This window comes from Sarcophilus harrisii, chromosome 2 (assembly GCF_902635505.1).
Source record: "Sarcophilus harrisii chromosome 2, mSarHar1.11, whole genome shotgun sequence".
NCBI lineage: Eukaryota > Metazoa > Chordata > Mammalia > Dasyuromorphia > Dasyuridae > Sarcophilus > Sarcophilus harrisii.
This window is the reverse complement of record NC_045427.1, coordinates 412840247-412857638: the sequence shown is the minus strand read 5'-3', so window position 1 is coordinate 412857638 and position 17392 is coordinate 412840247. Positions and strand designations below refer to the sequence as shown.

At 38.3% G+C, this 17392-nt stretch overlaps 1 protein-coding gene across 1 annotated transcript; it reads left to right on the top strand.

Moving 5' to 3' along the window:
- The first annotated feature begins 3061 nt into the window (after positions 1–3061).
- PCYOX1L (prenylcysteine oxidase 1 like) lies at positions 3062–16222 on the top strand. The gene is made up of 6 exons (XM_003756849.4): positions 3062–4434; positions 6079–6285; positions 7989–8163; positions 13305–13516; positions 13734–13874; positions 15164–16222. The coding sequence occupies exons 1-6, from the start codon at positions 4356–4358 to the stop codon at positions 15823–15825; spliced, it is 1476 nt and encodes a 491-aa protein (XP_003756897.3). The 5' UTR covers positions 3062–4355; the 3' UTR covers positions 15826–16222.
- The last annotated feature ends 1170 nt before the right edge of the window (positions 16223–17392 follow it).

Genomic DNA, 17392 nt, shown 5'->3' with positions numbered 1-17392 from the left:
TAGCAAATAATCCTATATAGGTTAAACATGTGCAATTCTTCTAAACATACTTCCACATTTATCTTGCTGTACAAGAAAAATCAATCAAAAAGGAAAAATAAAATATCGTCTTTTATGGCATGAAAACCTAATTTTTAAAAATTATGCTGAAAATAGAAGGGTATAGTGATTAAAAATAAGCAGAAAAACAACAGTTTGGAAGATTAGCAGATTTGAGTTCTGTTCTGGCTTTAGCATTAATTTTCTGAATACCATTGGTGAATCACACCTAATTTTGACCTCAGCCTTCTCTCTGTGAAAAGGAGTTTAATTGTTAAGTACCCTTCTACTTTAACATGACCGTGATTTTAGATTTCCCCTTCTTAAGTGAATTTGGAATCATAAATCAGCATCCTGTATTCTTTCTACTGTAACAGTCTTTTTCTGTTTATGATTTAGCAACTTGCAGAGAATGCTTCTGTACCTTAGGGAACTAGCTACAGAGAACTGAGCTGTGTAATCTTCACTTATAGCCAAGGATTTGTTTTTTAAAATGAAATTTTCTTGCTTGTTTATGTTTTTGTTTTGCTATAAGTTTGCTTTCCCCCCCCCCTCCTTTTTTTAACTGTGTATTTTTTTGTTTCAAGTGTGTTATAAGCAACATTATTGAATACTGATTTGTAATTCTTTTTGTTTTTTTGTTTGTTTTTCTCTGAAGTTAGAGACAGGGGTGAGAGAATGAGATTCTGATTAATCAGGGTTTAGTTTACAAACTGTCAATGTCATTAGAATTGAAGTGGTTCCTTCCAAGATTTATGAACTTTTTTTGAATAGAATTTGAACAGAAATTTATACTTTAATCCTATAGAAGCAAAAATATTTTATAAATTTCTTAATTATTACCACAATGTTGATAAGCTTTTTGACCTCAGTGTGAACATTGCTCTAAGAAAATAGCAAGAGGGAAAGGATGCTATGGAATTGAGAAGTTGGATTCTTAACACTCTTTCCCTTTTGATGATGATGTCCTCATATTGAGCATGCCCCATAATTGGATGTATTTAAAATAATTTGCATAGCCAACATTAGATTTCATGCTAAAGAATTTTCTTCCCCATTGACACTGATGATTATTATCATGGAATAAGTGAGGCAGAATCTAATAGTGAAAATCAAGGCATTGAATGTACTCAGAATATCCTGAATAAAATCCTTACCTTTAAATAATTTTGGTATTAATTCAGTACCCAAAGCTACTTTGATTTCTATGTTTTTTAAAAAATAAATTTTATTTTTGTTGACTTTGTGTTCATATTATTTTCATTTCCCCTTTTCCTATCCAGAGATCTATCCCTTATAGCAAAGATTTTAAAGGAAAGGAGGGGAAAAGGACAATTCAGTAAAACTAATCAAAACATCAGTTGTGTCTAACGGTATATCACTATTCCCCACCTATGATACCTCTCTTCAGAAAGAGGAGGGCAGTACATTTTCTCAGAAGCTACGATGTTTCTGTGAAGGTTTTTATATTCATTATTTCTTACAATCAAATAATTTACATTCATTCATTCAGTTACATAATTTATTAAGATGTTACCCATTTGGTGGACAGCTACACAATTTTTTTTTTCTATTACAAAAAGAACTGCTCTTAGTGTGTATATGGAATCTTCCTTTCTATATTGAATGATCTGGAGGAATATACCTTGCTAGAGGATCTTTTCGCTAAAGGTTTACCATGTTTTTGTAATTTCTCTTCTACTATCACATCTTTTGGTATCTGTTAGATGTAATAAGCTGACGTATAGTCAGTCAGTAATTATTAAGTAACTATGGATATTTTGCTTGGGCACTAAACTGGAAATCAAAAAGCTGGCCTTTAGTTCTGGCATTCTCTCTTACCCTTCTGTGACACTGCTTTGGTTATTTGCTTAGAGTTAAATATGAGTATTCTCTAAGATTCTGTCCAGGTCTATCAGCTTACTTGAGTTTAAAATTATTATTTGTGCAGATTAATCTTGAGTCTACACACACACACACACACACACACACACACACACACACTTCCATTCTAGTTGTGTATTATTAACTGCCTGCTATTCTGCACATCCCCAATGTGAATAATACTTTTAATTCAAGTTGTCCAAAATGAAGTCAGGGTATCATGATTCCAATCAATCTGGTTGCAAATCTTGAAACTCATGTCCCTCAAGCTCCATATTCAATCAATTGCCAAATCTTTTCTTAAAATTTTATTACATTTTACATGTATCTCCACTCACATAAGCTTATTTCTTCTTGAGTTTTTTCTGGACCTCATCACTTCTCATGTGCACTATTACAATAGTGTTTTGACTACTATCTTTGCTTTCAGTCTATCTTCTCTGCACTCTATCCTCCACAAAGCTGCAAAATTGATATTCTTACAACATAGATCTGATCATGTCACCCTTCTTCCAACTCAGAAATCCTTAATGACTTCTCGTTGTTCTAAAATATATACTGTATCTTCAGCCTGGCATTTAAAGCCCTCTATAATATAGCTTGTACTTAACCTTTCTAGTCATATCTTATTCCTTTTATGTTCTATTTACTCTCTGTTCTGGGTCTAGCTCTGACCTGCCATCTATATTCCTCTTACCTTACATTCTAGCTTTTGCTTCCATGTTTTTGCACAACTGGTTTCCCATTTGTGAAATGCACTTTGTCCTCACTTCAGCCCCTTTGTATCTCGGTTCCTTTAAAAAAAAAACAACAAAAAAAAAAAAAACCTTAGGTACTCTATAGTAAGAGGTCTTTCCTTATCCTCTCCAGCCCCCTTTCTTCCTCCCTCTTAAAATCATCTTGTTTCTGTTTATTTAGCTGAAGCTCAGCAAATCTCCTCTGTAGAATCATAAATTCCTTGAGGGCAAATGGGATTGTTTTATTTTTTAGTCCTCAGCTCTTTGCATTTAGTAGGTGCTTAATAAATACTTATTTGAATTCATTGACTTAAACTTTCAATGTTACCTTGGACAAATTCTTTCCCATCTTTAAACCTGAGTTTGCTCTTCTGTGTTAAAAAAAAAAAAAAAAAAAAAAATTTGCTCCCTAGTAAATTAGGATAAATTCTTTATCCTGAGACACACTCCCTACTGAGTTTGTTTTTCCTCCTGGGAATTCAGTTTGACAGCATTCAGATGTAGTCGCTCACTCTGGAATTCCTTACACTTCTTTAAACTTTTTGCTCAGTTTTTTCTTTCTCTCTGAAGAGTAATTGGCTTTATCTTCCTCCTTGTCTAATTATTCTCTTTATTCTTCAACAAACAACCTTGTTTGATGACTATCTTGCAGTTCCTAGTTATTCCCATACCTGAGAACTGCCACTACTCAGAACTACCCATTCCCTTTAAGAGATTGGGCTTGGTGTCCCCTCAACATCAACCTTTCGTCACCAGACCGTCTCCAGTTACCTAACTCCATGCTCTTTTTATCTAGCTTTCCCGTTTTTGATCCTCGGTGTGTCATTTCCACTTTTGCTCGTTCTTTTTCAACTGGAAACCCTCTGAATCACAGAAAAAGGGATTGTAGAGAGTCAACCTGCAGGGCCAGGTTCTGGAGTCAGGAGATGGGTTTGATGCTAGACTTTGTTCCTTAGTGTCTCGGCTACCTCAGCCCACGCGCGTAGTCAACCTCTCTGCGCCTCGGTTTCAATTGTGCCATTTATTGAACATCAACTCTTTGCAAGGCGCCTTGCTGGGCACCAAAGACAGGAAAAAAGTCTGTTCCCTGGAATCATACATTTTGCTGGCAGAATGAGAGAGAATCTCTAAGCCCTAACCTTGTGATTTTAAAGGCTTCCGATGCCCTGCTCTGTGGATAGGAATCTAGACTTTATTTCAAGAATAACACAATATTGACACAATCGTCAGCTCCCTAGCCCACCCAGACAAAGACTTCACAAGGCACCCCGCCCCTTACTGCTCCCGTTACTGATAGGGCCAATCAGAGCCCCCAAAGTCGAGGAATAGAAGGCGGGTTGACCTATAAGAAGGTTGGATGGGGGGGCGGGGGGCGCAGGGATTTTGAGGGTTATAAGACCAATGAAAGGTTGGGTCTCTGAGAATGGGCAAGAAAGGTAGCCAATAAAAAATCCGAAATTAGAATGGGAGGGTAAATTCGCCAATGGAAGTTGTGAGGCGGGGCCAGGTCTAGCGAGCAGCCTATGGATTTGACCGTGAGTCTTTCCCTACCCTCGCTACCACCCCGCCCCCTCCTTCCTCCTTTCAGGTAGGCTGCGGAGAGCCGGGCTGGCAACCTGTGTGCCGGGGCCGGGGAGCGCGCTGTGCCTCCCGCCCGCCGCCCGGCCTAGGACGGCCCCCGCCTCGAGCAGCCTCATGGCGGGCGCCGCCGTGCTTCTCCTCACCCTGGTGGCCGCGGCGGCCGCGTCTAGAGATACCCCGCCCAGGAAAATCGGTATCCTACGAGCGCGCCGAGGGCTAAGCAGCGGGCGCCGCGAGGGGCTGGGGGTGCGGGGAGGACCGGGTCCGGAGGATGAAGGGGGTCCTGGAGGAGGCTTAGGTCCTGGAGGGCGAGAAAAGGCCATGCCTTGAATGGGAGGAGGACGGCAGAGTCCTGAGATGCAGGATGGGGAGGATGGGAGAGGACCATACTGTTGATGAAAGGGAGACTGGAGAAGTCCAGGCCATGCAGAAGAGGGAGGATGGGGAAGGTCTAGGCCATGGATAAAGTTGAGAATACCCAGCTCCAGATGATAAGGAAGATAAGGAAATCTCGGGCCTGGATGAGGGCAAGGATGAGGGCGGTCTGGGCTGGGGATGAAGGACTCACGTGGGAGTAATAGACGAGGGGCTGAAGCTGAGATTGGGGAAGGTGGGGCCATAAGAGTCGTGGGGCAAGGCTCAGGGACACATGCCGGAGGGGGCAGCAGGCTGGGGATGCAGACTCTGCCTGAGTCTGGGTTGGGAGGGGGACTGACATCCGTATGGAAGGTGTGGAAGCTGGGGAAGGACCATCCCACGAATCCGGGAAGGGTCAAAGACTTAGAGAGATCTGGTTTTTGTATGCCCTGCTGTAGCTTCTCTTTCTTCCGCTTCCCCCCTACACCCCACCCTGTTCTGTCTGCAAGGGCCTAGCAGAATTGCAGTCCCTCTCCTCTGCAATGGCCTTTCAGATATTTGAAGACAATGCTTTATTCCAGTAGGTTCCTTACTGAGTTGTCTCTCTGCCTCTAGTTTTTCCTTTGTCCACTCCATCTTTCACAAGCTACCAAATTGAATTTGTTAATGAACTAAAGCATCATCATTTATTTAAGGTCACTCTAAAACTTAAATGGCTTTTCTCAGCTTCTTTAATAAAATCTAAACTGACCTGCCTGCAACTCCTTCCCTATTCTATCTCTATCCTCCTGTTTCAACCTTATCCTTGCACTGTTACTTTTTACACTTCACTATCTGCTGATGTTGTTCTAACCTTTTTTCCCTCTTTTAACTTTAAAATTGGATGATTCCTTCTCTGACAGTTATAATCCTATTTGTTTTTCAAAGCCCTTCTCTGGTACTATCCCCTACGTGATTTTTTCCCCCAGGCCTTTAACTGAAAGGAATCTCTCAGATCTAACACATTTTAGTCTTCTTTGAACTTACATTGTCCTAAATTATATTAAGAGTTACCTATGTCTGTGTCCTATCCTTCCTCCTAGTAGGTATCTAAGAATTTGGAATTTTAAAAGATTTTAGAAAATCATCAGGGCTAAAAGTTTTTTGGTTTTTTTTAACAGAAAAGGAAATTGAGGTTTATATAATTGCCCAAGGTTACACGATAATAATAGCAAAACTGAAATTCAAGTTCAGATCCTTTAATTACAAATCTAATGATTTCCAGTATGCAATGATATGACTTTTCTGAATTCAGAATTTGTCTTAGCTCTGAATCTCTTCCAGCTTAGCCTAGCACAAGGCTTTGTACATAGTTAAGGTTTAAGAAATGATTTTTGAATGAAAAAGTTATTTAAAGCAGAAGTTCTGGTTTGCTTGGGAACTTTTCTCTTTCATCATTTCCCATGTTCCTTTGTATCCTCATCTCTGTGTTTGCTAACAGCGGTTGTAGGAGCTGGAATTGGGGGCTCAGCAGCAGCCCATTTCCTTCAGCAGCTTTTTGGGCCACGAGTACAGATTGATGTGTATGAGAAGGGGACTGTTGGAGGCCGATTGGCTACCATCACTGTCAACAAACAGCAATATGAAAGTGGTGGTGCCTCATTCAATTCCTTCAGCTTGCATATGCAGGATTTTGTCAAACTCCTAGGTAAGTAAGAGCGGGGGTCCCAGGGAAAGAGAAAGCATAGGTTCAAGAATCTATGCTTTAAAGACCTTCCAGTCTCCAATTAATATTCAAACCTAGATCTTTTCATTCCAAATCTGATGTTCTTTGAGGTGAACCTCTGATATTCCTTCCAATTCTGAAGACCTTATAATTCTCTGAATTAATAGACTACAGGATAATTATCTTACATGATGAGAAACACTCCTTCCTCCAGGTGTGTAATGGGAAAGGTAACTTAGTATAACTATTAAATATAGTGCTTTTTAAATCATTTTATGCTTGGGAAATCTGCCCTGGCTCCTGTGTTAGTCCTAGTCTTAACCTGTTAGTATGCTATGTAGCTGTCTACAGAGAAAGTGCTGATCAACATTGGAAGACGGAGTTTCCTCATCTGGGTGTCCCCCACACCAGTGAAATCACAGGGTTAGTCTTTATCCCTTTTCTTAGATGATAACTAGTCCAAGTCTTAAACCTAGTCTCAGAAGAGTTTCAGATTCCAATTTATTTTTGGAACTTAGTGCCAAGATGAGTATACTTAAAGCCTCAAGTTAGTTCTGAAACCTTGGAGGATAAATCTAAATTTCCCTAGCCAAAAATGGTGGGACACTCAGATGCCATAATGGTATCCTTGATTCTATTATATAATTATCAGCAGAGCTTCCTACTGGATCAAGTGTTCCATTTAGAGTGGTTCCACTGAATAAAATCACAGATTGTTTCTTTGGCTTCTCCCCCCCTCCATTTCTTTCTTTTCCCAAAAGGCTTATCAGTATTGTCAACAATGATAGCTCTTTAAGATTTTGATTCTTTCACCTCCTAACAACTCTGAGGTGAGTGTTGCACATTATTATATGAGAAATCTTGGAAATGGGAGATCAAGGGTTTTGCCCATGTTCACACAGCTGTTAAGTAGTGGAGCCTTATTCTGAGTGTGGTTCTCTTTCTACTGCTCTTGACAGCTTAAAAAGATTTGGCATTATAAACTTGAATATGTGAGAATTGGTTGAAAGAAAGTGGGGTGTTAGGTCTGAAGAAGTAACTTATATCAAAGGACTTGATCTCTAGTTTAAAATGAAAGCCTGTGATTATTCCACTTTAATTCAGAGGCCACAGCTAAGGCATTTGGGTGACACAGTGGTTACAATATAAACTTGAAGTCATGAAGACCTGAGCTTAAATCTGTCTTTTGGCACTTATTGTCTGTGTGTCCCTGGAAATCCCTTAATTTCTCTGTTTCTCCATTTATAAAATGGATAATGTTAATATCATTTCCTTCACAAGATTGTTTCAGGGATCAAATGAGATAATATAAAAGACACTTTGTAAACCTTAAAATGCTATATGAGTGCTAGCTATTATTATTATAAGTTGTAGAGAGATAGATTTTGGCTTTAATATGAAGATAAACTGCCCAAAAGTGAAATGAACTGTTTGGGGAAGACTTTCAAGCAGAGGCTGGATATTCATATGCCAAAAGAGGAAATTATTGTTTAGATAGAAGTTGAATGAAATACTTTCTGAACTCTCATCAAGCCTTGAGTCTTTCAATCTTTGAAACACTCCCTAAGCTCTTCAAAGATTTTTACTTCTATGTCCATATTGAAAATCCTCTTCCTTGTTACCTTGGGCTCTCCCAACCTTGGACCATCTCTAAAAAGTAATTTAGCAGCTTCTTTGTTTTTCAGGTTTGAAACAAAGGCGGGAGGTGGCAGGGAAGAGTGCCATCTTTGGTGGTGAACAACTTATTCTGGAAGAGACGGATTGGTACCTGCTAAACCTTTTCCGAGTCTGGTGGCATTATGGCATTAGCTTCCTGAGGCTGCAGATGTGGGTAGAGGAAGTCATGGAAAAGTTTATGAGGTGTGGCCCTGTGGAGAACTCGGTGAGAGCATTCCATTTTAAATAGACTGGTCAGAGGTGGGTTGAGTAAGAATCAGGTCAGCTGTTTACCATAGAGCAAAAGTGATATAGAATTAGCCACATTAGCCTAGAATGAGAATTGCTGATTTTGTGAGGGGTCATCTTGATTAAATAAATAGAAAAACAAAACAAAATAAACAACAAACAAAAACCAACAACACTGAATATGGAGTAGTAGGACTTTGTTTCAGATCCTGGCTCTGCTGCTTACTACCTGATTGACACTGGGAAAGTCACTTAGCTTCTCTGGGCCTCAGTTTGTTTATCTGTAAAGTGAGATTGCATTGGATCATCTTTCAGGTCCCTGACAGCTTAAAAACATAGTAACATATATTTTGTATCTTTAGTCTAGACTTTGTGCCCAGAACTGTGATGGGCATACTAGGTAGGTACTATAAAAGAAGTTTAATCATGATAATAGCAATTATAATTCCTATTTCTATGTTTTTCTATTTGCAAATCTCTTTCCTCAAAACAGCCTTTTGTAATATTATCATCATCTTACAAATGGGTAAACTGTGGCACAGAGAGAGTCCATGACTTCCTATAGATCACATAACTATCTAGTAAAGTGGTAGAGCTAGAAGACCAGGAGTATTTGCTAACCTCAAATAGCTTATGGCTTACCATATTGATTTGACTATAGACCATAGTTTTTCTTTCATTTCTTTTTTTTTATATATGTCTAGCTTATTAGAAACCTAAGTATGGCCTAGAATAAATTAATCAACAAGTATTTTTTAAAAATACACTTTTAATTATGTCTTTTGTTTTTCTAAACTAAATTTCCCCTTGTTTACCTCTGCAAAGAAGTAGAGAGAAGTATCTTCTCATATCTCTTCTTTGGGCCCAAATTTTTAATTTGTAATTTTCAACATTGATTTTTGATTTTTCTTGATTGTTCTTTCCATTTCCATTTCAAAACATTTATTAAGTATCAGACCCTGCTAAGTGGTAGAGTTATGAAGAAAAAAATGAAACAACCCTTATTTTTTAAGAAACTTAGTTTGTAACTAGGGAGACAAATACATATTTAAGTATATATAGGATAAATATGTACATTTCTTTCAAATAATTAATATTTTTAGGGTTATGTTCTATATTTCATTCATTGAGCACTCATTTAGATTGGATTGTAGCGTCCTATGTAGAAGGGATTTTGGAAGTTTCATGTATCCTAACCTTCATTTTATGGATGAGAAAACTGAACCCCAGAGTGACTAATAGACTTAAGATCATGAAATTTCAAAACCTCAGTCTTCTTGGGTGTAACTTGAGGATGATACAATAATAATTGTACTACTTACCTCAAAGAGATGTTTAAAAAAATTGCTTTGCAAATCACAAAGTACTAGAGCAAAGTTACCTAGTATTATTATAAGTTTAGAAGAGGTGTTATATATAATAGATGTAGTTAGGGAGGGAGAAAATACCTCTTTAACTGGATTTAGGATATCTAATACTTTGATAGACACATCTAATTGGAGTTAGGGGAGAATGAAGTGATTAGCAGAGCAGATTTAAGAAAGTAGATATAATTGGTAAATAGCAAGGTTAGTTTGGCTAGAGTGAAGGCTACATATAAGAAAAAATTAAAGTTGATATGGTTATTGAAGACCTTGAATGCCAAGAAGAGAGCTTAATCTTATTTTATCAGCAATTGGGGAAGAGAGAGTAGGTAGATCTTTTAAGGTTTTTGAGTAAATAACATTGAATAAGGGATATGTATTGGGGAGACTATTCTATAAGTGTATTCATAGGATTCAGAATTGTGTTTTGAAGGATGGCTACGGTTTTGATAAAGACAACTGGTAAAGGAAGTGAAGTGGAGAATCTGGTTCATTCCAGGTGAATTCCAGGCTATAGAATAGACTCAAGAAATGTGCTTGAGAAAGAGCAAGCTCAATTTAACTAGACTTTGAGTTCATATAACCTAGTCCACTCATTTTATAAATGAGAAAATTTATTAAAGAAGAGAAACTGGAGGCAAAGAACCAAGTTACGTGTTAGTCAATTGTTATTTGTCCTTCATTCTTGAAGACAACCATGACATCAGAGAGGTGATATCATGATATGCAAGTGAGTTGGATTTAAGTGAGGGAGAGTTGTACACAGTCCACCAGCTTCACTTTCTCCTCCAGAGCCATCTGGGCCCAATTACAAGTTATAGCTTAGGGTAACTGGAGATGGCCCTGTATATAGGGAGAGATCTTGATATTTTTAAGCTAAAGTCTTTAGATGTGTTAGCCAGTAAATAGGTATTAAATACTTACTCTGTGCCATGCACTCTGCTAAACAGTTGGGATATAAAGAAAGGCAAAAGATTGCTCTTGTGCTTAAGGAATTCACAGTCTAACTGGGGAAGGTCATACAAACTGCAAAGGGTCAGAGAGAAAGGTCTGGGATATGTTGAAATCTTGCAGCCAAGTATGATCTGTTTTCCCTCCTAAATGGAAGATCCAAGAAGAAATCACTTCTATCTACCTTCTATCTACCTTCCATCTATTCCAGTTAAAGAGGGAGGAGCTGCAGAGCAATGAGTTCTGAGCAGATGCGAGTTTTAGAGTTGATTCCATCTTCAGAGGCAATGATGAAGTCTAGGAGAGTAGCCAGGGGGGAAATATTTACAGTTACTTGCTTGATATGATCCCTGGTTACCTTAGAAACTCAGTTCAATCTTCATTTTCTTGAAGAAAAAGCCTTTAACAAGGTACAAGACTCATTTATGCTGAAAGTATAAGTACAGAAGCACTCTTTTTTTTTTCTTCTAGGCAATTGGGTTTAAGTGACTTGCCTAGGGTCATACCGCTAGGAAGTGTTAAGTGTCTGAGGCCAGATTTGAACTCAGATTGTCCTAACGTCAGGGCTGATACTCTATCTACTACACCAATTAACTGCCCAGGAGCACTCTCTTTTTAATCACATAAAATGTATCTATCTAAATCCAAAATCAATCATGGTAGGAATATACTAGAACTTTTTCCAGTAAATATAGGAATGAAGCAAGGATTCCCACTCTGCCCATTGTTATTTGATATCATTCTGGAAATATTAGCAATAATAATAAGACAAGAGAAAGAAATGAAATGTATGCAGATCAATAAATAAGAGAGAAAACTATTTCTGTATGTTGATAATATGATCATATGCTTGAAAATTCCTGGGGAATCAGCAAAGATACTAATTAAGACAATATCTTCATCAAAATTGCAAGCTACAAAATAAACTCTTAAAAATCAATTGTATTTTTTTATAAGGATAACAAAAATAGGGGAGCTAAGTGGTGCAGTGGATCGAGCACCAGCCCTGAAGTCAGGAGGTCCTGAGTTCACTTCCTAGCTGTGTGACCCTGGGCAAATCACTTAACCCCAATTACTGCAGCCAAAAAAAAAAAACAAAAACAAAAACAAAACACCAATAGAAAGGGAAATCATTCCAAATAACTACAAAATGCAAAAGTATCCAGGATAAGGCTACCAAAGCACATGGAAATCTCATCTGCGATTCAGTGGCAAAATTTTTCTTTAATAAAGATCAATATAAATATCTGGGGAAGTATTCATTGTTAATTCATTCACTGGCTATATGTTGATTTAATAAATATGACAATTCTACCCACATTATACATTTAATGATATGCCAATAGAATATCAAAGAGATACTTTATAAAACTTTACAAAAGAATAAAATTCATTCGGGAAAAGAAATATCTAGAATCAATGGAATGATGAAAAGAAATATGGATGAAGGAGGAGTAGCACTTCTGGGCTTCAAATTGTATCATAAAACAACAGTTATCAAAACTATATGGTATTAGGAAAAAATTAGAAAGGTAGAAGAATGAAACAGATCAAACATGGAAGATTCAGAAACAGTGGAACTCAATATCTTAGTGTTTAATAAACAGAAAAACTGGAGAAACTAGAAAGCAGTCTGCCAGAAATGAGATTTAGACTAATACTTTACACCGTCTTCCATAATACATTATAAATGGATATGTGACATTAATATTAAAGATCATACTATTAAAAAATTTAGGAGAGAAGCAGATCCTATAGCTCTCAGAGCACTGGGTAGGAGATAAATTCTTAATCAAACAAGGGACAGAAACAACTTCAAAAGATTAAACATATCACTTAGAGTACATGAAACTAAAAGCTTCTGCACAGACAAAATTAATGCACCTTGGATAATAGGAGAAATAATCAAATGGGGAAAAGTCTTTGTCTTTGCTTCATTTTCTACATGAATATGACTCCCTAATCCCTACCCACTCTCAGTTGTTAGTGCCCTTCTTCAAACCACCTTGTATACATTGTATAAATTATATGTGTATATGTATGTATGTATATATAAAGATATATATGTGTATATGCATGCGTGTGTCTATATCTGTATAATGTATACATACATGTGTATGTATATATCTATGCATATATTTGTGTGGGGGTACATATGACTCCCTGTTAGAATGCCCTCCTTGAAGGTAGGGATGGTCTCATACTTGCTTTTGCTTCCTTAGTGTTTGGCACATAAGTACTTTAAAAATACTTATTGATTGATTGAATTATCTAAGTTATTGTTAAATAGACCATGATGAAGTATTTGAATTATGGTGATAATTACAAGTTTGATACTTAGAAAATAAGGAGAATCATAATAAGGTTCTACTAGCTGTTATTTACATAGCATTTTAAAGTTTGAAAAAGCACTGTACATTTTCTCATTTGATCTTCATTACAGCCCTATGAAGTAAGTAATACAAGTACTGTCTCTTCATTTTACACATGAGGAAACTGAGGCTGAAAGAGGGGAAATGACTTGTCCAGCATTACACAGCTAGTAAGTTGTAGAGCTGAGATTTAAACCCAGGTTTCTGGTTTCCAAAACCAGTGTTCTTTCCATTATACTCTTTCACACCACTTTCTTCCTAAATCCTCTCCATCTAGCAATTATAAGGGTCCCAGATGCGTTCTTCTCCTACCCCACTCTGTAGCATGGCAGAGTGGCTCTACAGTATTCCTGTTTGGAATGTACTCACAAGCCTGACCCCTAGTTGGGGGTTCCTTTTTTTCTTTCAGAATATATAAGTATCAGGCCCATGGCTATGCCTTTTCAGGAGTGGAGGAGCTGCTGTACTCAGTGGGTGAATATACCTTTATCAACATGACCCAGCGTTCTGTGGCAGAATGTCTGCTAGAAGTGGGAGTTACCCAGCGCTTCATTGATGAGGTGATCACAGCTCTGCTGCGTGCCAGTTATGGGCAGTCTGCAACAATGGCAGCCTTTGCAGGTGAGCCTCAAGCCTTGGGACTGTGTCCCTCTTTGCCTGTGACAATATTTATCAAATGGAAGGCCTTCCTTGAGTTTTCCAGGGGAATCTTCAGCTTATTTTTCAGGAATCATAATAAACAATGTTTGATGAATTTACCATTTATTAAGAAATTAGCCTCTTTACTCTATTGACCCTCAGAGTAAAATGACCATATCTTTCTCTCATTTTCTTCCAGGAGCCATGTCACTTGCTGGAATACAGGGAAACCTGTGGGCTGTGGAAGGGGGCAATAAGCTAGTATGTTCAGGCTTGCTGAAGTTGACTAAAGCCAATGTGATACATGCAAGAGTGACCTCTGTAGCCTTGCACAACACAGGTGAGTGGCCAAGAAGCCAAAGGGAAGAAGTAGACAGCACTGGAGAATAATGAGCTTTGGCCAGGGGAAATGGAAAGGTCACTGCAGTGTCTCAGAGGCTTTAACACTTGCCTCTTGGATCCTAAGCTCTATTTTGTAAAGTATGGGAACAAATAGCAGAAGATGGCAGCGTTAGTTGTGATTTCCAACACCAGAGGGCACTGTCTATATGAAATCTTGCTTCTAGCCCCAGGATCATACATTTTTAGAATAAGAAGAGATCATTGAAATTTTAGATCAAGACCTTCATTTTATAAATGTGGAAGTTGAGGCCTTGAGAAGGAAAGTGACTTGCCCAGGGTCCCACAGCCTGTTAGTAGCAGCGTCAGAACTAGCAGTGTGAAGTCTTGGCTCCCACTAAATTCTTCTTCCTACTATGCCTTTTTCTCTGCTGAGTTGTTTCTTTGGAAATCAATCATTCACTGGCTTCATCTTCTCTGGAATGCCATTGATCATGCCTAAGATCCTAAGACAGACAAACAAAACAGCCTTGTTGTGCTCCTTGGAAAATGGCAGGGGGGAGTTACCATATTAGGGTTTGAGAAAGTGAAGGTGGTTGAAATCTGGAGGTAGGTGGATTGGAAGGAGTTAAATGCTGAAAAGAAGAACATTTTGATAGGGGAATTCTTCAAGGTCACTAATGAAAATGAATGTTGTTAGGAACTGACAGGTCTGTAGCCTGACTAGAGAAGTTTTAATAGTTAGTGGTCACTCTGCAAAGCACAAAGCATTACTAATCCTTTGAAGCAATGCTAATCCTGTTCACTTGTACAGTGTGTAATCTGTACTTTTCAGGATGCTTTCATATGTACCATGTGATCTGATCCTATACACTCTGTGAGGTAGAAAGGAGAGAAAGGACTGTACAGTGGAGAAAACAACTGGGAGGCAAAGTTATTGTACAGCCATGTGGCAAATTAATGAAAAGATTGGGGTAATAATTTTATTTGTATATAGCATATTGTGTTTTACATAGAATCTTCTATACATTATTTCTCTTGAACTTCACAACTCCCTGTACTATATACAGAGTACATAGGTATTATTATTTCCATTTTATAGATGAGGAAACTCAGTTCCAAAAAGGTTGTTACTTCCAGAATTATAGCAAATGTTTCAGACAGCATGTAAACCCAAATCTCCCAATTCCAAGTCAAATATTTGGTATTTTCTCATATGCTTCAGCAGACACGTAGGGAAGTAAGTAGGTAGTAGCCAATGATAAGTTGATCTTTGTTCTTTCTCCACAGAAGGAAGAGCCCTTTATCAGGTGTGGTATGAGAAGGAAGATAAAATGCATTCAGACTTCTATGATATTGTAGTCATTGCTACTCCCCTCTATGTGGGCAGTAATAGCAACATCACCTTTGATGGATTTCAGCCTCCTTTTGAAGAGTTTGTTGGTTCCTTTCAATCCACTGTCACCTCACTGGTCCATGGCTACCTTAACTCTTCCTACTTTGGCTTTCCTGACCCTAAGCTTTTCCCTTTTGCCAGCATTCTTTCTACAGATGCCCCCAACCTCTTCTTCTGTGCCCTGGACAACATGTGCCCTGTCAACATTTCATCTACCTTCCGAAGGAAACAGCCACAGGAAGCAGCTATTTGGCGAGTCCTGTCTCCCCAACCCCTAGAACGTCCCCAGCTAAAGAGCCTTTTCCGTTCCTATTACTCAGTTCAGACAGCCCAATGGCAGGCCTATCCACAGTATGGTTCCCGTATGGCTACACCACTGTTTGCCCTCCATGACCAGCTCTTCTACCTCAATGCCCTAGAATGGGTAGCCAGTTCTGTGGAAATAAGTGCTGTGGCAGCTAAAAATGTGGCCCTTTTGGCCTACAACCGCTGGTACCAAGACCTGGATAAGATTGATCAGAAAGACTTGATACACAAAATTAAGACTGAACTGTGAGACTTGTTAGAAGAAAGGGAGATGGATAGGAGTCTATGGAACTTCATTCGTTCATCTAACAAACTTTGATAAAGCACTTGCTTCATGTGGAATACTATATTCTAGAGGCTTAATGTGATACAGATGTGGATAAAACAGGGCTTTGGCCCTTCTGGAGCTTAAAGTATCCTGTAATGATGGTTGTTGATTCTAAATCAGTGATAGCTTCTAAAGCATTGGGAAACCCACGTCCCATGCACTTGATGTCTTGTGTGACCCTTTCTCTCTCTTCTATGTCAGACCTTTCTGCTTGCCTTTCATGGATTTTGGGGGGTAGTTGCCTTCGGGGGAAGGAGAGGCAAAATCACACCTCTTTTATTTATTTAATTTTAAATAAAAATCAGTCTTCTAAATCTGGCATTGATTTAACTCCTGGTTTTCTGATTGAAGGGCAGAGTAAGAGTAGGGGTACAGTTAGAATTCAGCCTGGGAAGAATATAGTAGCATAGGTTTAGCCTTATACCTGACCTTAGAGACCATCTAGTCTAGTATTTACCCTTTTTTATCTCACAGACCCATTTGGCAGTCTGGTGCCCTTCTCAGAATAAGTTTTTAAATGAATAAAACAAAATACCTAGAATTAAAAAGGAAACAGACTATATTGAAATAGTTATGAAAATATTTTTAAAAAACAAGTTTATAGATCCCTGGTTAACTATCTATTCTAGCCTTCTAATTTTACAAATGAGAAAACCGAGGCCGAAATTGCTGGTTGAGCCTGCAGCTCTGGCGGTTTCTACCAAGCTAGAAAATCTCCAACTATGGTATTAGAAACAAATGGTGTCATCATGTAAGGGGAGGAGTGGACTTTGGAACTCAAACCTTTTTTAAGTTTGAAAAAATAGTTTTAACATGTAATTGGTGAAAAATATGTGTGTATGTGTATATAAATGGCATCTAGTAATGAAGGACATAATCAAATTCATAAAGGTCTATCTCCAGCTGGTTGGCCTCTTGGTAATGAATTCTTTGGCCATGAAACAAAAGTACAAAATGACCCTCAGTCTTGTCTTTCTGCTTTTGTAGAGCGATGGAAAAAGGGGGCAAGGAATGCTGAAATCACGTTTTTTAGACTACAATTTAACTCTTGATACTCTAAATATGAGATTTTCGTCCAGTTATTGGATCAATGTGCTACTAAAACAATTGTACCCATAAACATATGGACATTCTTATTAACTTCAGAAGACAAGTATGAAAATTGCATTATGGCTTCTCCTTGAAAAGGCAAATAAGTTGTGCTCAGAAAATAGGAAGATGAAGGAAGGAAAGAAAGAATGGAGAGGGGAAGGAAATAAGCATTTATTAAGTGCTGCTTATGTGTCAGGGACTGTTCTAAACTTGTCCTTATTCTTCAGGAATTTATGTTACAATGAGGTAGAGTAGCACAGAAGGGAACTGTGGGAGAGGGGAGTGTGAAAGCACTTAATTCCAAGAGGAATGAAGGACAGTCTGAACCCCTCCACAAAATGGAGGCCCCAGGAAGAATTTGACGTTGGTAGAAAGGGATCAGGAATATTCCAGGATG